The sequence below is a fragment of the Pristiophorus japonicus genome, chromosome 4 (assembly GCF_044704955.1).
Source record: "Pristiophorus japonicus isolate sPriJap1 chromosome 4, sPriJap1.hap1, whole genome shotgun sequence".
In the NCBI taxonomy this organism is placed as follows: domain Eukaryota; kingdom Metazoa; phylum Chordata; class Chondrichthyes; family Pristiophoridae; genus Pristiophorus; species Pristiophorus japonicus.
This window is the reverse complement of record NC_091980.1, coordinates 176,754,195-176,776,387: the sequence shown is the minus strand read 5'-3', so window position 1 is coordinate 176,776,387 and position 22,193 is coordinate 176,754,195. Positions and strand designations below refer to the sequence as shown.

Below are 22,193 nucleotides of genomic sequence, written 5' to 3'. Positions count from 1 at the left end.
CCAACGTCCTTGTTCTTGTTCAGGCCAGTATCGGAGCATTGACCATGCTCATTCAGCTCCGATGAATGGGCCACATCGTCTGCATGCCCTCTACTAGACTCCCAAAACAAGCGCTCTACTCGGTGCTCTGACACTACTAGCGAGTCCCCGATTGGGCAGAGGAAGCGCTTCAAGAACACCCTCAAAGGCTCCTTGGAAAAAGTGCAACATCCCCACCAACACCTGGGAATCCCTGGCCCAAGACCTCTAAGTGGTGGAGAAGCATCCGGGAAGGTGCTGAACATCTCTAGTCTCTTTGCCGGAAGCACGTGGAAACCATGTGCAAACAGCGGAAGGAGCGCACGACAACCCAAGCACCCCAACCCACCCGTCCCTCCGACCGTCTGCCCCTGTGGCAGAGATTGTAGGTCCCGCATTGGACTCATCAGTAACCTGAGAGCTCGTATTAGTGTGAAAGCAAGTCATCCTCCATTCCGAGGGACTGCCTAAGAAGGAAGAAATACAAGATTTATTAGTTTTCCGTTCCTCCAATCTTCAACTTTTTAAAACAGAAGTTGATGTAATCTAATTCCTAACTTTTTTTACTCCTTCAACCTTGGTTGTGACTGGCTTGTTCACGAGTGACCCTATCGACGCAGCAACAGCTATTGTTTGAGTGACGAATGCCATATGTTGTAGGTGATTGCTTTCAGTTTTCAGACATTTCCAAATGTAACTTTGGCAAAGAGTAATTTGAATCATCAACTGCATACAAGTCTTTCAAGGATTTGGGGAGAAGGAATGATTTTTATATATTCCTCTTTACTCAAACATTACTTTATGATGGACTTTAATCTTTTCAAAGAAATTTGATCACCTTCCCAAATGTATTTGTGCGGAGAGCTCAAGTGACGTAGTTTGTGCTGTTAAATGGAGTGATTTTTATTGGGGCTAAAATTCTAGTCGAGGCTTCCTTCGGACAACGCCTCCGACCCAAAAAATGTTTGCGAAAGTACCTGGTGGTCCCGGAGGCGCCTTCGATTCTGGTCGGAGGCCTTCATTCGATGTGGAGAGGACTTCCCCATCGCACAAAAAAGCTGGAGTCACGTGGGCCTGGACCACCAATCACTCTGCAGTATTGGTAATAATGAGAACTCCGTTTTTACAAGTTCCCATTATTATCAGAGAATAAACTCCTAAGACAAGAAATACAACATATTAAATAAAACGCCCCTCATATATTTAAAATTAATTGAAATTAAAGTTAATTAAATGTTTGAGAAAAATATTTTTTGAAATTTGTGTGTTTTTTAATACAGTTTAAAATAAACTTATCTTAATGGACAGGGTTTTTAACATAACATTGGCCCAGAAATTCCGGTTTCTCCTTCCCGCGGGCATTTGACTGGATTCTGGAAAAAAGTGCACCTACCTGAAGCTGCTGCGCCCACACGAGATCCTGGTCCAGAGGCCTCTCCTGACTGCACATCGCAGCGCATGCACATCGGGACGTGTGCAGGCCTGGAGCTGGAGTCATGTGGCTCTGGGCAGCCAATCAGGTATAGTATATTCTCATTCATAGTAATAGGAGTTTTGTAAGTCCGAAACTCCTATTACTTTGAATAAGAAACACACCCAAATAGTACATAAAACATTAAAAAAAAAACACCTCACATAAATACACTATAGAAATTAAAGTTGATGGAAATGTTTTTGAAAAAACAAATTTGCCGATTTATTAAACATTTTAATTATGGGCAGGGTTTTTAACATTAAAATAAAATTTTAAAATACATATTTATGTTTTTGATGTTTTTAAAACTCTTAGCCTACTTTTACCAGCATATGTGCCTGCTTTCACCAGGCGCAGGAGTTTTAAGGACATTCGCTGGGCAAGAGATGGGAAAATAGCCCAATCTCTGCCGTGGGAATGTCCTCGCTCCCGAGATGCAGGAGATCTGTCAAGCCAGAAACTTGACAGATCGGAAAAGCCGGTTTTCAGCATATGCGCATTGCGTGCCGAAAACCGGCTTTTCTGATGCCTGCCCGGGTCCATACGGACCCGGAGAGGCCATGATTTCTGAACCAATGTGTTTTTAAATTTAATCTTCATGTTTTAAAACTCTTGCGCTGGTAAAAGTAGGCTATGCTCCTGCTTTCACCAGGCGTAAGTGTTTGAGGGACATTCGCTGGGCAAGAGATAGCCCAATCTCTCCTGCGTAAATATCCTTCTCCCAGGGATGCGGAGGATTGTCAAGAGAAATCTTTCCAGATTGGAAAAGCTGGTTTTCGGCACATGCGCATTGCGCCCCGAAAACAGGCTTTTGCATGGCCTCGCCGGGTCTGTCCACACTTCGTACGGGCCTGGTAAGGCTGGAATTTTAGCCCCAATATGTCCAAATACACTGATGATCTGCATTTATCTTTGGTTCCGATGGTCCTGTTATTGGAATAGAACTGAAAACTACCATTCTCAATCTGCAGAAAGTGGCATTGCTGACATTTAACGTCACAATACCTCACCGTTCACATGCAGCTGCAGCAACTGAGCATTGATTGTTTCTTCTGGCTTGAGGCGTGTATTTTGCATTGAGACATGTTTCGGTGTAACTTCAGAAGAACTCTCCCAGTTGTACTAGTATGAATTTTTCCACTTCCATAACCTTTGTAACTGCCTTCTCTCCCTCCCTACCAACTAGTTATTTGCATGCAGTCCTGTACAAGAGTTCTAGATGGAAATATATTTTGTGTAAGTATTGAAAATGTAGCTTGTGCACTAGGAAGTAAGCAACTGAACTACTTGTATGATTTTTTTTTATCCTAGTAATTTTCTCTTCAGGTATTGATACTTGTTGGTTTAGTTTCATAGGAAGGCTCAGGACTGCATACCTTGCTCAAGTGGTCAGGATTTGGATGTGAGCCTTGCCAGTGAGCGCTGACAGGCTGTTGGACTCCAGTACATGTCCCAGCCAAATGTGACCCTGTCTTCAGGCAGCAATCCGGCACAAATACATCAGTCTTTTTCTTCCTCCGTCCCTTCCTAACCCAAGGCACTGAGGCCAATTTCAGTGCGTCAACTACATACCGGTTGAGATTAGCTGAATCAGCACAGATCAGAGATCTCTCCTGGACTTTTTATGGCTCAGCTCATCAGATAAAGCCATTGAAGAATTTCCTTCATAACTGTTTTCATTTCCTTTGGTGGAACTAGCTACTGCAGATTAAAGCAAATTCATTCAAATCCTAGCTTTTGAGACTCCTTTGTACAAACCTTCCATAAAGGTCAAAAATGTATTGTTGGTGCAATTGGTTTGTTGACTCCATTTTGTTTCTTAAGGCCGCCAGCAAATTACTTGAAGGCCAATGCTCGATGGCAGCTTTCTGGAATCCTTGTACCATCGCAACGTGTTCTGACTGAGAGGATCTGTGCTGCTGAATGTGTAAGTGACAGTACACTACTGTTGGAATTAGATGTTAACATTTTTTTTTAAAGGTATGTATTTGAGTTCATCCCTAAATTCATTGAAGCAAAGCAAGAACTCTGAATTTGTCTCCATGCTGTAATAGTGATGAGGGACTTCAGTTATTTGGAGACACTAGATAACCTGGGATTGTTCTCCTTAAGAGCAGAGTTGGGTAAAGGGAGATTGAATAGACTTGCTCAAAATTGAGGGGTTTTGATGAGAGTAAATGAGGAGAAAATGTTTCCACTGGAAGGAGGGTCAGTAAACAGAGGACACCGATCAACACCATTGGCAAAAGAATGAGAGAATTGTTTTTCACCAGTGAGTTATGATCTGGAATGCACTGCCTGATCCCAGGTTCACTAGCAACTTTCAAAGGGAATTGGATAAATACTTGAAAAGGAAAACTTTGCAAGACTATGGGGTAAAGAACAGGAGTGAGGGGTGTTGTGGGATTAATTGGATAGTTAGAGCAAGCACAGGCATGGTGTGGACCAAATGGACTCCTTCTGTGCTGTACGATTCCATTATTGTTTGTAACTATGGGGAGTGTGGTGGGGGAGGAGGAAGAATCCTGCTAATGCCTTCTCCAAAATCAGATGCTGCTGCATGGGGTAGCATTGCCTGATGCACTATGTTTTGTGAATTTAATAGTGCATTACTGTAACTGGGGCTTGGGATCTTTGAATATACCTTTTCAGACATTCAATTTTTATCTACTGAACTGAGAATTGTTCCTTTTAATCGTCCATGACTAATTCAATTGGGGCTATCATCCAATGGAAATAAACCATTGCTTTTTCTTTTCCTTGAATTGTTATCTTTGTTTTTTGTCTGAAATGAATAATGGTATTTTCTGTGTTGAAAGTCTGCATATTTTCCCCTGCTATGACTTATAGCCATTGCAGGGGAAAATATGCAGACTTTAGATATTGGTTTAAAATTACACTGGATATTCGGGTGTCTAATAGCATTGTGCTTGGATGTGTATGTGGTTATATGGTAAATTGGGGGATAACCAGTTACTTTTTTTGTTTAAAGGATGATTTGGATGGGATTGAACCCCTGAACGAGGACCACTTTGTGAGCAGTGATTACCCAAACAAGACCCTTGGCCCATATCCTGAAAACACATGTGACTTTACCAGGGGGGCACACTTGGTCTCGACCCCATTTCACCGCAATCTCCTGAATGCTAACCAGGATAGCATAATCAAACCGAGCTCTATAGATGCGAGTAAAAATACCCTGAGTTCACCATCTCCCCTCAAGGAGTCCTTGTTTGACCAACCTCTGCATATGAAGAAACTGAGGTAAAAAATTGCTTTTCTGCTCACTGACTTTCTGCTAGTCTTTTCTTCGACTACACTGAAAACTGTTGAGCCGAATAAAAGATGTGTATCTGTGAAATAAGAACATTAGAAATAGGAGCAGGAGTAGGCCACCTGGCCCCTCGAGCCTGCTCTGCCAGTGCAGTGTTTCCCCCTGATTCTCATTGACTTCAATTTTTCTAGGGCTCCTTGATGCCACACTCGGTCAAATGCTGCGTGATGTCAAGGGAAGTCACTCGCGCCTCACCTGGAATTCAGCTCTTTTGTCCATGTTTGCTGGGCTCAGCCATCATTGAGGATGGGGATATTCATGGAGCCTCCTCCTCCCGTCGGCTGTTTAATGGTCCACCACCATTCACGACCGGATGTGGGATTACTTAGCTCTGTCTATACCATGCTGATTCTGTTTAGCATGCATGTAATCCTATGTTGCAACTTCCCCAGGTTGACACCTCATTTTTAGGTATGCCTTGTGCTGCTCCTGGCATGCTCTTCCACACTCCTCGGCTGTTAATAGTAGTGTGAGAGATTGGCCAGCAGAGGGCCATGAAGCTGACAAATTTTCTAACCAACTTTGAGCATTTTTATCTTGAGGATAGCAAAAGGAGCAAGAGAGACTTTTTTTTAAATAGTGGGTTATAAGGCTGTGGACTGCACGATCAGAGTTAGTGATTGAAACGGAGACCATGTCAATGTTTAAGAATGGGTTAGATGGGTGATTGAAGTAAAGGGATTATAGCAACAAGGTAGGCACATGAGATTCGGGCTACTGCTTATGTGGACGCCTTATGCCGTTGGGCCTGTTTTTGTGTACCTTGCACCTTCCCTTTTATGTACTCTGGCAAACTATGTGAGCATGAGAGGGGTGGTCCCTTGCAACACTGTCAAATGGGTCATGTTGTGTCTTGGAGGAAGGGAGAGACTGTAGGACTAATGGCTGGTTCAGGGAGAAAATTATTTTTTTAAACTTGAATGGTGAAGGAAAGAACGACTCGCTATTATATTTCTGACTCGCTATTGCTACCTGCGGCATGGTTATTGGTTCAGTTTCACTCGGCTGGAGTTGATTTTTTTTTTTTTAAATACCCGAACATGAATTCTTTTTGCGATCGGAGTTGGAAGTAAAGCAGAGGCACCTTTTGATGAGTGCAGTTATACATTCCATTCTGACTGCTATTTTCACAACAGATTTGAATACTCAAGTCAGTGTATGCATAAAGCTCCAAATAGCTGCGGACTAGTAGACTGCATTCCAATTGTTTGGAATAGAATAATTGCTCTGCAGCATTAATTGGGTGTTTACAATGACTCAAGGATTTGAAAGGGTAGATCTTGGGTGGGGGAGTCCAGAACATAATCTTAAATGAGCTAGGCTGTTCAGGGGTGATGTCAGGAAGCACTTCTTCACACACAGGCTGGTGAAATCTGGAACTATCGCTCCCAAAAAGCTGCTGGGACTAAGTTAATTGAAAATTGCAAAACAACGATTACTCGATTTTTGTTAAATAAATCTCAGGGGAGGTGGCGGGGGGATATAGAACCAAGGTGGGTGAACAAATACAGGTACATTAATGGCCCTTTTCCATTCCAATGATTATAATCCATAATTCTCCAATTACAATAATTGGAAATTGTGCTGCACTGGGATGGTTTATTCAACAATGTTGTAAATGATAGTCCAATGTTTGAATGCAGTTTTTTTTTTTTTTGTTTTACCACAGTCCAATTCAGGAAGCAAGTGAAGATGGTCTGTCCTCTGCTGCCACCACTTCCTCTTCTGCAGTCTCCGCTTCTTCAGTCGGAGGACTTTGTACTATGAGTGACCTGAATGTCTTTGAGAAATTGGAGCTGGGCCAACTGAATTCTTGTGAGACCTTCAACAATGTGAATTCCATCTCTGGTATGGTCCTACTTTTTGTTTCATTCAGTCTTGATCTATTTAGGTTTACTATGTGCATGCTGAAAATGTTTTACAAAACTTCCAAATATCAATGTTTTAGCAGTGGGTTTTGAGTACGAGATGTTCTTTTTTTCTATTTTCTAAGATTTCTAAATGTTTGTGTTCAAATATGGGATATTGTGACGCAAAGCATTTCGCTTGTTGGGTTATTTATTGGATTCTTACTTGCTGTCACAGCACATGGGGTTAAAATTGATTACACCTAGCTTCATTCAGTAGAGAATACACACCCCAGACTGGCTGGTATACATATACATTCAAGGCCTTGTCCGGAGATAAGTTGATTGCTACCATCCATTATCCTTGGATGAAGACCTGTTTCCGATTTGGAACTAATTGATTGGCCCAGCCATTCAATTCAATATGAACATGGGTTTGATTGGCAGCTATGTATTGAGAACACGAGTCTGACTTTCGAGAGGCAGGGCCATGATTCTTTGGAAAATCTTTTTTTTCCACAATTCAGCTTGTATTGGCTTCTCGAAGTGCATTTTGTCAAGCTATTATGCATGAGAGAATATATGTGAATGTACAATGAAATCATTATGCAGTTATGAATGGGGAGGAGCCCGGCATGCTAATGGTCGGGTTAATTGGGGGTCAGCGCCCCACCTTGGGCGACTTGCCGTACCAAGTGGGTCTAGAAATCTGCCTGGTATTTCCCCAGTTCCAGTTGGAGGTCAAACATCACATAATCAGGTGTTTCACATGTTTGGCCTCTTCTGTTTTTATCTTTCAGCTAGCAGTGAGAATTGTTCTAGTCTTCTCATTGTAAGGGCCATTTCTCAACCATAGCGAGCCCAGCAAGCACTGAGCAGGGTCCTCTTGTAAAATGCTTTTGACAGGTGGTTCTGTAGTCAGGAGCTATGAAGAGTAAGTTTATTCGGCTGCCGGTCTAGATTCAGATGTGTCTTGTTGGACGGCTGTGCCAGAAAGAAGCAATTGGTGTTTGAGAGTGAGGTTAGTGAAAGAGATGCAATTGACATGTTAAGGGTTTGTAATTGCTGTAAATATACAGTATCATCCATTTACTTGTTTAATACTCAATAAATTTATCTAATGGGGTTTGGAGCCTGAGCCGAGGTCTTGATGGTGTTATCCGTTCCACCAAAGTCAAGGAGATCACTTGGTGGTGCGTGATATATTCCAGATGGAATACAGTGGGCTTTCCTCTGTTTGACTACATTTGCTCAGATATTGGGCAGGTAAAGCATTCTGCCTCGTTGGGTGTGTGAGGTCTGCTTACCGGAGTAGCTCGTGATCCTGAGCCCAGGAATATATCTAGTGGAAAAGCCTAAAGTAACAAATGAACAGTGATGTAGTAGCAATTATAGAATGAGTAAACTGTACATCTACACAGCCCAGAAAACTTGGTACATTTTAGAGTAGACATGTGTACATACATTTAATGTTGCATACTACATTAAATGAGGAACTATCCCACTGACCTTGACTGAACTATAATGTCAATCATCTATGTGGTGATAAACACACTGATTTGAGCTGTACTGTTTTTGAGCCTAGAAATGACTTGCTAATATGATATCCCTCCATCCTCTGTTAGTGCAGGTATTGATCCATTTCTTTTTAAATGGGTAAAGACCCCCCACCCCTTGCGGAAATGTTCTGTGGATGTATTAAGTGCTCGTCTATTGATATTGCCAGCAGTAATTTCTAGGCTTTAGTCTTGAACCACAGTTGTAATGGTATAAATAGTTTTCATTACAGTAATTGGCCTAGAGCCTTCCAGACTTCACCAGAACATGGCTCTCTGTATTGATTTGGCACTGGTGTAATTTGTCATCTGTTTTTTTTTGGAGCCAGAAACTAGCTTCAAAGTCAGTAAACGTCGTCTACCATGGATTACATGCTGCCAAAAAGTATGAACACTCTTGCCTCCAAAAATTAAAAAATGGGTATATTCAGTGTGCTCCACCTTACACCCTTGCATATGAATTGTTGCATTATTATACAGAACCAAATATACTTTGTTTTCCTTGTTTCTGAAATCCAATGTCTCATTTAACTTCCAGATAATCCATGGGATATAGAAGTGCGGAATCAATTGCTGTTGTCCATTCCCGTACCATTGAGCTCACTCCCAGAGTTCCACATTCAGAACGGCCCATTACCTACACTTGAAGATGGACTCGAGCTGAATCTGGGTAAGAGATGGCGTACCGTTCATTCTGTTCATCTGGCAGTGTTTTGGTAGAAACGGAAGCAAAAGAGTGGTGTGGGGTGGGTTGGGGGGGAGAGAAGCATATAAATTATGGAATGCAAGATTGTAAGATATTTAAATGCTGGAAGTGGGAAAGTGTTGGCTTTGGCCAAACAATTTTATGTTGGATTTCTGCAGGGCAAATTGCGAATAGCATGTCCAAGTGTTCAGTGTTACAGTAGCATCATTATAGATAGTTACAGCTCTATTTATAATGCTTTACTGCCTGTTTAGTTCTGGGCTCTCCGCTTCGTGCTATAGATCAAGTGGCTAGCTGTTTTTATTTCAAGAGCAGAAGTCTTTTTTGTACTGGTGGAATAAACATTCAGACTTCCCCTTGTAATAGTGAAATAAATATTCAGACTCTTCACTTTAGGATGAGTGTGAACTGAGTTTTGCCACATGCCCTTCCAGAAGCCTGATTCACTAATGCAGCTTGTGGCTAAAGTCCTATTCTCACACTCTTGAACTGTTCATCCCAACAGTGAAGGTTTCTGTGCTCTTTGCAGCATAGCCTTTAGATGTGTTGACGCATTAACTTTAGAGGGTCCTTGGAACCATGAAACTGGAGCTGAAAATTAAACTTAAATGAACTTAACTTTCAAGTTGTAACATTCTCCAAATTCCCACTATTTGGGAGCTTTTGTTTACTGTACATCAAAGGAACTTCTATGTTCCAGTAGTCCATTGGACACCATATATGTGGGCTTCATGCAATTGATAGATAGCACTGCAAGATATGAATTTCCTTGACTGCAAGAAATCTAGTTTTTTTTCTGGGTCTCCTGACCTGCAGCTGGTACTGGAAACTGCCTGGTCCTCGTCATAAAAGCATTGAATGTTCAATATCTGTGTGGTCTACAAACTTAATGGGCCCAAGTTTCCACACGAAAAAAAACGGGCGCCCCTCAAGCTGGGCGCCCGTTTTTCGCACCTAAAACGGCGCCTAAAAAAAAAAACGCGCTATTCTCGAGCGCCCTGCAGCTCCTTGTCTGTCTGGCGTGGCGTGCAGGGGGGCGGAGCCTACACTCGCGCCGATTTTGTACGTGGGAGGGGGCAGGTACTATTTAAATTAGTTTTTTTCCTGCCGGCAACGCTGCGCGTTGGAGTGTTTGCGCACGCGCAGTGTGAAGGAAACATTGGCACTCGGCCATTTTTGTAGTTCTTTGTAGCTGTTTAATTTTTGAACATTTTTTAATCAAAGCACATTGCCATCAGCACTGAGGCTTCTTGCAGCAGTGAGAGCCTCAAAGTTGAGGCAGCCGTTTCCCTCCCCACCCCCGCCCGCCGTCGGGAACGCACTGAACGGCTCTCCTCCTCTCCCGCCCCCGCGGGAATGCACTGAACGGCTCTCCTCCCGCCCCGGCGGGAACGCACTGAACGGCTCCCCACCCCAGCGGGAACACACTGAACGGCTCACGCCCTCGCAGAAACGAACGATGGCTGAAGCACTTTCACACAGGTAGGAAGATGGTTTATTTAATCTTTTCTTTGCTTATAAATGTTTATTCAGGTTGGATTTATTTTTTTTTAATGTGTAGAACAGGTTTTTTCAGTTCTACAAAAATCTTCACTTGCTCCATTCTACTTTAGTTTGGAGTACGTTTTCACTGTGGAAACTTTGAAATCAGGCGTCATTGGCTGGACATGCCCCCTTTTTGAAGAAAAAATTCTGTTCCAAAGTAGAACTGTTCTACCTCACTAGAACTGCAGAAAAAAAAATGTGGAGAATTGTGATTTCTAAGAGAGTTTGTTCTCCACCAATTGCTCCTTTTTTTAAAAAAAAAAAAAAAAAATCAGGCACAAATCATATGGAAACTTGGGCCCATTATGATGCCAATATTTTGGGTCCACTGGAGGCAGGGGCAAGGAGTTCAGTCAGAATCAACAGCAACTTACCTTTTTTATATAGCACCTATCAACATAGTAAAACAACCCAAGCAATGTTCCGTTTTTTTAAAAAAAAATAATAAAATAAAATTCAGGCTGCAACGCCCCTTTAACGAGCTACGCGGCCCATTCAAAATTCCACGCATGTATTTTTTTTTCCAATTGAAAAGTCGACTCTGGCTGCACGGGACCTGCAGAGCATCAAGCAACTTAAAGGAAACATTGCTCCTGAGGTCCTTCACAGGAACACAATCAGCCAAAATTTGACACAGCCAAAGTAAGATATATTCAGACAGGTGACCAAAAGTTTGGCAAGAGGTAGGTTTTAAGGAGGGATGAGGCAGAGAGGTTTAGGAAGGGAATTGCAGAGCTTGGGGCTTAGACAACATGAAGAATGGCTGCAAATAGTAGGGCGAAGGAAAGAGGAGAGATGCACAAGAGGCCAGAATTGGAGGAATGTGGAGCTCTTAAAAGGGTTAGAGATGGGGAGGGGCAAAGTCTTGGAGATATTTGAACATGAGGATAAGAATTAAAACTGAGGCATTGGTGGATTGGGAACCAATGTAGGTCGCAGGGGTGATCGGAATTTGGTGCAGATATAGGGAGTGTTTTGGTTAAACTCAAGTTTATGGCGGGTGAGAGGCTGGTCAGTATAGCATTGGAAACACTTGAGTCTGGAGGTAACCAAGGCTGGAGGTTTTCAGCATGAGTATAATTTCCGATACCAATATTGGATATGTCCAGTTTCAGCATTTGCAAAAGTGGAGATCCAGCCTTCTGCATGTGCTCAAAAATCAATTTCAAGTAGTGATGGCAAAACTATGGCGTCAATTTTCCCCGTTTCTTTTTTTAGCTCTCTTTTTTGGCGTATTTATTTTTTTCAGTTTCCCTCTGCGACCTGCGCTGGCGTAACTGACTTCGTTACGATTTTTCTAGGCCAGTTTTTTTTTATGTCGTAGTCTGTGATTTTTTTCAATTGTTTACAGTTTGGCCAACACACTTTTTTTTTTCTCTTCGGTCAGTGTATCTGGCCACTCCTGAAAAACCTTTGTGCGCTGGTTTGCTTAACTCATCCATTCACAAATCTGCGCTGAAAGATGCCATTGTTTTTAAATCGAAGATTTTGGAGGGAGTCAAGAACACTGTCAATCAATAATAAAGTTCAACTTTTTTTTTAAACCTGTCAGCGTAGAAGTGTAACTTTGTTGGATTTCAGAAGTGTGTTTGTTCTCTTTTTTTTTTAATTCACTCACACGCTGCCTCCAAATGTCTTGAAGCAAGGCTGGAGGGTTTTAGCTTTGGCCAGCAGAATTGTCCTCGCACCCGGACACACCGGGTCGGGGCTCGGCTACAAAACAAGCTGCTTGGAGCGAGGTGTTATTGTGCATGAAGATTGCAATAAGTTGGGGGCGGGGAGAGAGGAGGGGAGAAGTAATAAGACATTGGGTGTGGTCCATTCATACAGATCTTTGGGAGAGAGAACTGCGAACCTTGGCTGCCTGCCTGCTTTCTTGCCGTTTTGAGCTTCAAGTATGGGGACAATACTGACAATGTCATACCTGATGCGAGCCTTCTGCATCATGGTGCTACGTAAGAGACAATTGATTCAACTTCATCGCATCAGGAACATCAGAGCCCATAGGGTGCTGGGCAGGAGGCCTTACCCACCTCTGGTATATCGAGACAGGCATTCGTACCTCCACCTGAGTGATGCAGAATGTCAGAAGGCTGCGTTTCCACATAAGATGTAACTGAGATCTATGAGTTGGTCAAAGCAGACCTGCAACCTAGAAGCATCAGGAGGACTACTTTGTCAGTTGAAGCGACGGTTACAGCTGCACTTTCATTCTATGCCTCTGGATCGTTTCAAGCTATAACTAGGGATGTGTGCGCCATATCTCAACATGCAACATAGGTCTTCATTCGGCAGGTCAGGGCTGCACTGTAAGCACATAGGAATAACTTCTTAAAGTTCTCCATGACCACCCAAGCAATGCATAACAGGGCTGCATTGATTGTACCCACATCACCTTGTGAGCACCTTTGGAGGATTCAGAGATATACAGGAACAGAAAAAGCTTTCCACTCCATTAATGTGCAGCTCGTGTGTGACGACATGCATCATATCATGTCAGTCGATGCTTGATGCCTGGCAGCACCCATGCTGCATTCATCCTACGCGAGAGCGTTATATCTGCCATGTTTCAGCACTCCCCTGAGATTGTCGGTCAATTCACTGCTGCGTACCTTGACCATCATGAGGCAGCAGCACCTGATAGTGGAAGACCTACCTGCGGTGAGAGTGGCTGATAATGATCAGGAGGAGGAAGTGGAGGAGAACGACGAGGATGAGGAAGCCATGCAAGTGCCTGCGGCCGGAGCACGACGGCGGAGGAGGGCGGCCCATCGTACCCTTTTTACGATTGCTCGAGCCTTGCGCCATGAATCTGTGAAAGCTTTGATGCCTGAGGGCTCAGCGACAACTATTCCACATGGACATGTTTACTGTTTGGAGCTGCTGTTAATGAACATGATTCAGTTTTAATGTAAAATATATTTTAATCAAAAGTTTACAATGTACTTTAATGAAATTATTCTTGTATCAAACTTTACTTTAAGATCACTTATAAACTTGTAAATTTACATAACTTACAAAAAACTTTTAATTTGTGAACAGTTACAATAATAACAGCAGCAGCAAAGAAAGGCTGAACCCGTCTCTCCTCCCCCTTATTCAAAGACCGCCCGCTGAGCTTGGTCTTGGACACACCACCACCCCTGCCCACAGGCGGTGGCGCAGTGTTTCTGGGCTTGGTACCAAGCATATTCTTTCTAACATCTCGGGTACTGCACATCTCTTGGTTGGGGGGGGGGGTCGGCATCAGGCGGCAAGTTGGAGGGCTTGGCTTTGGGCTCTTCGGAGGCTGGTGTGGGGATTGGAGTGGGAGTGACAGTTGATTCTGTCAATGGGCGTGTGGTCTGGTCCTATTCCCTTATTGCAGCAGCTAACTCCAACATCCCTCATACGCCCCGACAGTGTCAACGATTTGCAACATTCCCTCCCTCATGTTGAGCAAAACTGAACGAACTGCAACATTCCGTCCCTCGTGGTCACTGACGTGGTTTGCACTACCTCTGACATTCCCTCCCTCATGGCCACTATTCCCTCACTGATGGTTCCGGACATCGTTCCCATTTCTCGTGTATTTGCTGTTACTTCTCCCGACAGTCCCGCTACCTCATCATTCACCCCACTGATGGCATCCTGGAGTGATCGGGTAAGGTCAGTGCTCTCCGCACTCAATGACATCAGCTGAACCACATCTCTTAGATCCTGCACCTCAGGAGAGCGCGGTCGAGCTCCTTCCCTTCCTCACCATGGGTGTGGCTCGCACCCCAAAACTGCGACCCATAGCCTCGGACGGTGGGGTCCTGGGTTTGCCTTGCTGCGCCACACCACTGGGACCGCCAATCTCGGTAGGGCCCTGGGTGTGCCTCGCTGCAGCCTGCCACTGGGACCTGCAACCTCGAAGATGTGAAAACATGGAATGTCCCACCAACACTCAAACCGCACCTCCTCAAAGTCAGTACAATAGCGGGAGCTTCATCCAGCTCCATGCCCTCACCCCCATGTTCTTGTTCTGGAGGGTTGGATTTGGAAGATGTTCTCCTCTTCAGGTTCGTCCTCGTCTGACTCTTCTGCATCGTCCGGGTTGGCCTCAACTTCTACAAAAGATAACAGTCAAATGGTTAGCAGCAGAGGAGGGGCAGGGTGGGTAGCATGAGTAGGCTCACACATCGCAGGCCAGGCAGCAGGCTGATTTGAAGGACCATGATGAATTTGCAGGACTTGCCCTCTCCCTTGAGTGTGGGCCCAGCTTGTGCAGTATTGATTGCTTTTTTCCAGGCAGTCCAATTGAGGGGGTAGAAGATACCTGTGCGTGGATTTTTTTAATGTGTGGTCACCGTTGCACATCAGCCACCACACGGGCTTGACTGAGCTAGGCTTTTATTCAGTGGCAAGAATTAACCAGGACAACTGGAGACCTGCTCTGCTGCACGGACCTAGTGCGTACACATATCGCAGTGTGGGTTGACCCATGCTGCCCTTGGGCCCTCTGCTCTTCTGGGCCCCGTACCCTCATTCACCGCACCTCCGCCACGATGTTCCAGGGCCCGGTGCTCCAGCTCTATTTATAGCCCCGACCTGCGGTGGTGGTCTCACGCAGGTCGGGGTGGCCCACGACCAGTAGCTTTAGCGCGATTTCCCCGACCACCGCCTTCCGCCCCATCGGCGCCACCCAGACCGCGCGCTCACAGCACTCCTTCTGACACGACTGGCTCTTTTAAAAATGGTGGATTGCCAAATCTGAGCTGTACTGAGCATGCGCGCCCATTGGAACGATGTCAAAAATGTAACTTTTGTCGCACATGCGCAGAAGGTGGGGCTTCGTTTTGACGCAGACAGCAGCTCCCTCCCCCACCCCCCGAAGTAACTGGACAAGCTGCGAGGCACCAAATTCAAATTATACATCAGGGAAACTTTGGCAAATTATTTTTGGCCTAGAAAAACAGGCGTAACTCTGGCAATACACCAGAAAACAGGCTTGGTGAAAATTGAGCCACATGTATGTTGTGCTGAGCCAGCTCATTATATGTTTGTGAACTGCACAGAATTCTCTTCTTTCTCTTGTGCACATGGAGGATATGCCATTCTCTTGGGGATCTGCTAGAGGAGTTTGAATTGGAAGTTGGAGATTTGTTTGCTCTTTCCAATCCTGCCCCTAGCAGAGAATGGGAGCCAACAAAATGCAGGAGAGTGACATACCAGTTTGGTATAATTATCCTGAAATTTGGCAAATATCTGGTCAACTATCAGGCCTGTGTTCCTCTGGTTCAAATGGTGTGGCCTGACCTACTAGAGATTAGCACTGGAAGTTACCCTGAGAGAATGTGTTTTGATGTGATTAAATTCCAAAATAAAACTCCATATGGGCATTTGCTGGATTCAAAAGTCATAGAAGCGTACAGCACAGGAGGCGATCGCCGTGCTCGTGCTAAATCTTGGAAGAGCTATCCAATTAGTTCCACTCTAGTGCTCTTTCTTCAAAGCCCTGCAATTTTTTCCCCTTAAGGTATATATTCAATTCCCTATTGAAAGTTACTATCGAAGCTGGTTCTTTTACAAATTACCTTAAATCTGTCCTCTGGTTACCAACCCTTCTGCCACTGGGAACAGTTCTTCTTATTTAATCGTCAAAACCACTCATAATTTGAACTATCAAACTTTCTCTTAACCTCCTTTGCTCTAAGGAGAACAATCCCGGCTTCTCTAGTCTTCACATAACTGATGTCCTGCATCCTTGGTACCATTCTAATAAATCTTTGCACTTTCTGAGGCCTTAACATCCTTCCTAAAGTGTGTGGCCCAGAACTGGCCACAATGCACAAGCTGGGCCTAACCAGTGATTTTATAAAGGTTTAGCATAACTTCCTTGCTTTTGTACTTCCTTTATTTTTTAAAGCCAAGGATCCCATTTGTCTTTTTAGCCTTCTCAACTTGTCCTGTCACATTCAAAGATTTGTGTACATGTGCCCCTGATCTCTGTTCCTGCAGCCCCTTTAAAATTAGATCATTTAGTTCATATTGCCTCTCCTCATTCTTCCTACCAAAATCTATCACTTCACACTTCTCTGTTAAATTTAATCTGCCATGTGTCTGCCCATTTCGCCAGTCTCTCTGTCCTCCTGAAGTCTGTTACTATCCTCCTCACTGTTTACTACACTGGAGTTTTGTCTTATCCACAAACTTTGAAATTATGCCTTGTATACACAAGTCCAGGTCAAATCAAAGAGCAATGGTTCTAATACTGACCATTGAGGAATACCATTACACACTTCTCTCCATTCTGAAACAACCGTTCACCACTACTCTGCTTTGTCCTTTAGCATAAGAAATAGGAGCAGGAGTAGGCCATTTGGCCCCTCGAGCCTGCTCCGCCATTCAATAAGATCATAGCTGATCTGATCTTGGGCTCAGCTCCACTTTCCTGCCCGCTCCCCATAACCCTTAACTCCCTTATCGTTTTTAAAAATCTGTCTATCTCCACCTTCAATATATTCAAAGCTCTCTGGGGCAGAGAATTCCAGAGTCACGAATCTCCTCATCTCCGTTCTAAATGGACAACCCCTTATTCTTAAACTATACCCCCTAGTTCTTGTTTCTCCCACGAGTGGAAACATCCTCTCTGCATCTAACTTGTCGAGACCCCTCAGTTTCTTATGTTTCAATAAGATCACCTCCCATTCTTCTAAACTCCAATGAGTATAGACCCAACCTGCTCAACCTTTCTTCATAAGTCAACCCCTTTATCTCCGGAATCAACCAAGTGAACCTTCTCTGAACTGCCTCCAATGCAAGTATATCCTTCCTTAAATAGAGAGACCAAAACTACACAATACTCTAGGTGTGGCCTCACCAATACCCTGTACAGTTGTAGCAGGACTTCTCTGCTTTTATACTCTCTCCCCCTTGCAATAAAGGCCAACATTCCATTTGCCTTCCTGATTACATGCTGTACCTGCATACTTACTTTTTGTGTTTCATGCACAAGGACCCCCAGGTCCCTCTGTACTGCAGCATTTTGTAAACTCTCCATTTAAATAATTTACGCTTTTTATTTTTTCTGCCAAAGTGGATAACCTCACACTTTCCCACATTATAGTCCACCTGCCAAATGTTTGCCACTCACTTAGCCTGTCTATGTCCCTTTGCAGATTCTTTGTCCTCACAATTTGCTTTCTTGCTGGTGACTGCTTGTACAAACATCTTTTTACCATCAGCAAACTTGGCTAACCTTACACTTCTCCACATTATACTCCATCTGTCACTTAACCGATCTATATCCCTTTGCAGGCTCATTGTGTCCTCCTCATCCTCACAACTTACTTTCCCACCTAGCTTTGCAACATCAGCAGACATGGATACATTATACTTATCCCTTCATCTAAGTCATTTAATATAGATTGTAAATAGCTAAGGCCCTAGCACCGATCCCTGTGGCACCCCACAAGTTACAGCCTACCAATTGGCAAATGACACTTTCATCCATGTTATAGAGAATTCCATTAACCAATTCTCTATCCATGCTAATATATTACCCCGAATCTCGTGAGCTCTTATCTTGTGCAGTAACCTTTTATGTGGCACCTTATCAAATGCCTTCTGGAAATCCAATTACACCACTGGTTCCCCCTTATCTACCCTGCTTGTTACATCCTCAAAGAACTCCAGCAAATTTGTCAAACATGATTTCCTTTTCATAAAGCCATGCTGACTGCTTGATTGCATTATGATTTTCCAAATGTCCAGCTACTGCTTTCCTAATAATGGACTCCAACATTTTCCCAATGACATATGTTAGGCTGGCTGACCTATAGTTTCCTGCTTTCTGTCTCCCTCCTTTTTTAAATAGGGGTGTTACATTTACAGTTTTACAATACGCTGGGACTTCCTCAGATTCCAGGGAATTTTGATAGATTACAACCAATGCATCCACTATCTCTGCAGCCACTTCTTTTAAGATCCTAGGATGCAGGCCATCAGGTCCAGAAGACATGTCCATCTTTAGTCCCATTATTTCACTGAGTCCTTTTTCTTTAATTGTTTTAACTCTTTCCCCCCCCCCCCCCCCCCCACTATAGCCTCTTGACTATCTATTATTGGGATGTTTTTAGTGTTTCCTATGGTGAAGACTAATACAAAATATTTATTCAAAGTTTTTGTCATTTTCCTGTTCCCCACTATTAATTCCCTAATCTCATCCTCTAAGGGAGCAACGTTTACTTTAGCTACCTTCTTCCTTTTTATATAACCTGTAGAAGCTCTTGCTATCTGTTTTTATATTTCTTGCTAGTTTACACTCATAATCCATCTTCTCTCTCTTAGTCATCCTTTGCTGGTTTTTAAAAATGTCCTGATTCTCTGGCCTCCCACTAATCTTGGCAACATTGTATGCCATTGTTTTGAACTTGATACCATCCTTTAATTCCTTAGTTAACCATGGATGGTTCTCCATTCCAAAGTCTTTCCTTCTCACTGGAATATATTTTTGCTGAGAGTTATGAAATATCTCCTTAAATGTTTGCCACTGCTCATCCAACCTTCTTACACTTTAATCTATTTTCCCAGTCTAATTTAGCTAACTCTGCCTTCATACCTTTTTTGTAATTGCCTTTATTTAAGATCAGGGCACTGGTTTGAGATCCAACTTTCTTGCCCTCCAACTGAATTTGAAATTCAACCATGCTATGTTCACTCTTTCCTAGAGGTTCTTTTACTATGAAATCATTTATTAATTCTGTCTCATTACACAGTACTAGATCTAAGATAGCCTGCTCCCTGGTTGGTGCCACAACATACTATTTAGTTTAACCATGAAGCCATTGACCTCTTAATCTCATGGGCTGAAATATGCTGTCCAATTAGTTTGTAGCTGGATGGTGTAACATAGCACACCTATATTCAGTCAGTTCATTTTATAACACTGACAATGCATCCAGTCTATACTCGTTTAAAATCGTGCTTTTGTTAGGACTTGTTAAGTTACACTGTGTAGTGATGGATTTATGCACTCTCCACTGAGCATGGTTTGTGCAGCCAGATTTCAATCCTTTTAAAGAACTGCTGATCTGAGACCTAGATTATTTTTATTAAGGGAATGTTCATGTACTAAGGTTGTAAGACCACTGGATGCCTGATAGCTGGTGACTGCTTGTACAAACATGATAATTACTTGCTTTTTTTATACAACCATTGTATGTATTTAGGGCAGTTAGTAATTTTCTTCTTGTAGTATTAAATGCCGTGGATACTTTTTTTTGGTAATTTCTTACAGTAAAGTAGGTAATCAATTCTTGCAGGGTTGGCAGAGACTGCTAGTTTACAGCATTGACAGGGTGTGAAACCAGTCACTCAGTACTGGGCCATTTCACGGTAGAACTCTCTGCAGCTAAACAAATTTATGCTTAATGGAGAAAGTTGCACAATAGTCACGACGACTCCAGCCCATTTGGTATAATTAGTGCAGCTATTGATTGGATGAAAATGGAGCTAGGATGTACCATCTTCAAGATCTAAAATTTGTATCTTAAATGAATTCATCTAGAGCCCATTTTTACATATTGGCCATCCATCTAATGGTTCCCTTGGGTTTTTAAGGAGACTGTTCTGGCGTCGTGTTCATTAAAAATGTCCCGATTCAAAGATGTTTCCTTTCCTTCCCTTCCCTTCCCTATCATTTTGTTAAAAAAAAATCTATTTAAATCCTATCAAGTGATAGTATTGAAATATTAGAAGTGAGAGTATAAGCTAATCCATTTGTCCTGAAGCAGTCTCTGATGCTGCTGTAATATGCCCATACCTCAGGAGCCTACTATCAACAAGGGCCGACATAGACGATGAGGTCTAACACCGCCTCCAGTGCGCCAGAGCAGCCTTCGGTCGCCTGAGGAAGAGTGTGTTTGAAGACCAGGACCTCAAATCTGGCACCAAGCATATGGTCTACAGGGCTGTAGTGATACCTATTCTCCTATGTGGCTGAGACGTGGACCATATACAGCAGACGCCTCAAATCGCTGGAGTGAACCACCAACGCTGTCTCCGCAAGATCCTGCAAATCCCCTGGGAGGATACACACCAACGTCTATGTTCTCGATCAGGTCAGCATCGAAGCACTGACCACACTTGACCAGCTCCGTTGGGCGGGCCACGTCGTCTGCATGCCCAACACACAACTCCCAAAGCAAGCACTCTACTTGGAACTCCATACGGCAGGCGATCCCCAGGTGGGCAGAGGAAACGTTTAAAGGACACACACAAAACCTCCTTGATGATAAAGTGCAACATGCCACCGACACCTGGGAATCCCTGGCCAAAGACCGCCCTAAGTGGAGGAAGAGCATCCGGGAGGGCACAGAGCACCTAGAGTCTCGTCACCGAGAGCATGCAGAAACCAAGCGCAGGCAGCGGAAGGAGCGTGAGGCAAACCTGTCCTACCCTCCCTTTCCTTCAACGACTGTTTGTCCCACCTGTGACAGAGACTGTAATTTCCATATTGGGCTGTACAGTCACCTGAGAACTCGCTTTTGGAGTGGAAGCAAGTCTTCCTCGATTTCGAGGGACTGCCTATGATAAATATGCCCCTACTTTTATTATGGACTTTTTGTCCCGCTCGCAAAGTGCTTTTATAGAATGTCTCTGGTTTAGTCGTGCTAAATCAGTGCACCTCAACCAATATCTCTGCTTGCTACACTTATTTTTGCTTGCTGTTGCTCAGTAGGTAGCGCCCTCACCTGAATCAAAGTCGTGGGTTCAAGTTCCACTCCAGAGACTTGAGCCCATAATCTAGACTGACACTCCAGATGTTGAGCCAAGGCTTTATCTTCCCTTGGATGTAACCAATCTCATGGCACTATTTTGAAGAGCAGAGGAATTCTCCTGGTGTTCTCACCAATATTTATCCCTCAGCCACACAGATTATCTGGTCATTTATCTCATTGCTGTTCATGGGACCTTGCTGTGTGCAAATTGGTAGCCACGTTGCCTACATTACAACAGTGACAATACTTAAAGTACTTAATTGGCTGGAAAACACTTTGGAATGTCCTTGGGTCGTGAAAGGTGCAATATAAATGTAAGTCTGTCTTTTGTTCTACAGGCTCACAAACATTTAACATCAAACGAGCAGCAGCATATGAACAGCACCATGTATTCTATGGAACCAATCCAAGCTTGAGCCTGCCCAAAGCTATTATAAAGGTAGGTAGCCCGTCAATCGATGTGTAAGATGAAATGTATAAGTGGACTCTCATTTAGAGAAGTTTCAGGCATTTTACAGGATGAGAATAACACAAATAGGGGTCTACCCTCTTTGCTATTTAATCTGATTTTAATCAGCAATAGTGTATTGCCATTTTGGGGAACGTTCTGACTGCAGAGAATACTAATGGATATTGTGAATGAGTGACAACTCATTTTGCCACCCTTCCCCCTCCCCGCCCCTTTCATGGAGACTTCTCTAATATTCTATACCAATCTAATTTTCAATCTGTGAACCCTATTCTAATGCATCACTATTGATGCAATGGAAATTCTTTAAAAACCTATTTAGTACAAATGAAAGACAAGCTGGTACTGTAGTCATTCTTTATTGGCCATGTAAGGAGAACTCATATTGGACTAATGCAGTGAGTGGGAGTGGGTTACCGTGTGGTCAGTTTTCCTGTAATGGGTTTGATGGAAGTGTATGTAAGCAGTTTGGGACTAAGCCCTTGAACAAGTCAACACG

General features: G+C 43.5%; 1 protein-coding gene across 1 annotated transcript in view; it reads left to right on the top strand.

Moving 5' to 3' along the window:
* bub1bb (BUB1 mitotic checkpoint serine/threonine kinase Bb) overlaps positions 1 to 22,193 on the top strand; it is a 79,604-nt gene that overhangs the window by 49,327 nt on the left and 8,084 nt on the right. Inside the window, exons 16-20 of the mRNA XM_070878848.1 lie at positions 3,317 to 3,419; positions 4,485 to 4,756; positions 6,496 to 6,674; positions 8,768 to 8,899; positions 21,564 to 21,664. Of these exons, the coding sequence (XP_070734949.1) occupies positions 3,317 to 3,419; positions 4,485 to 4,756; positions 6,496 to 6,674; positions 8,768 to 8,899; positions 21,564 to 21,664 (787 nt within the window). The remainder of the gene's footprint in view (positions 1 to 3,316; positions 3,420 to 4,484; positions 4,757 to 6,495; positions 6,675 to 8,767; positions 8,900 to 21,563; positions 21,665 to 22,193) is intronic.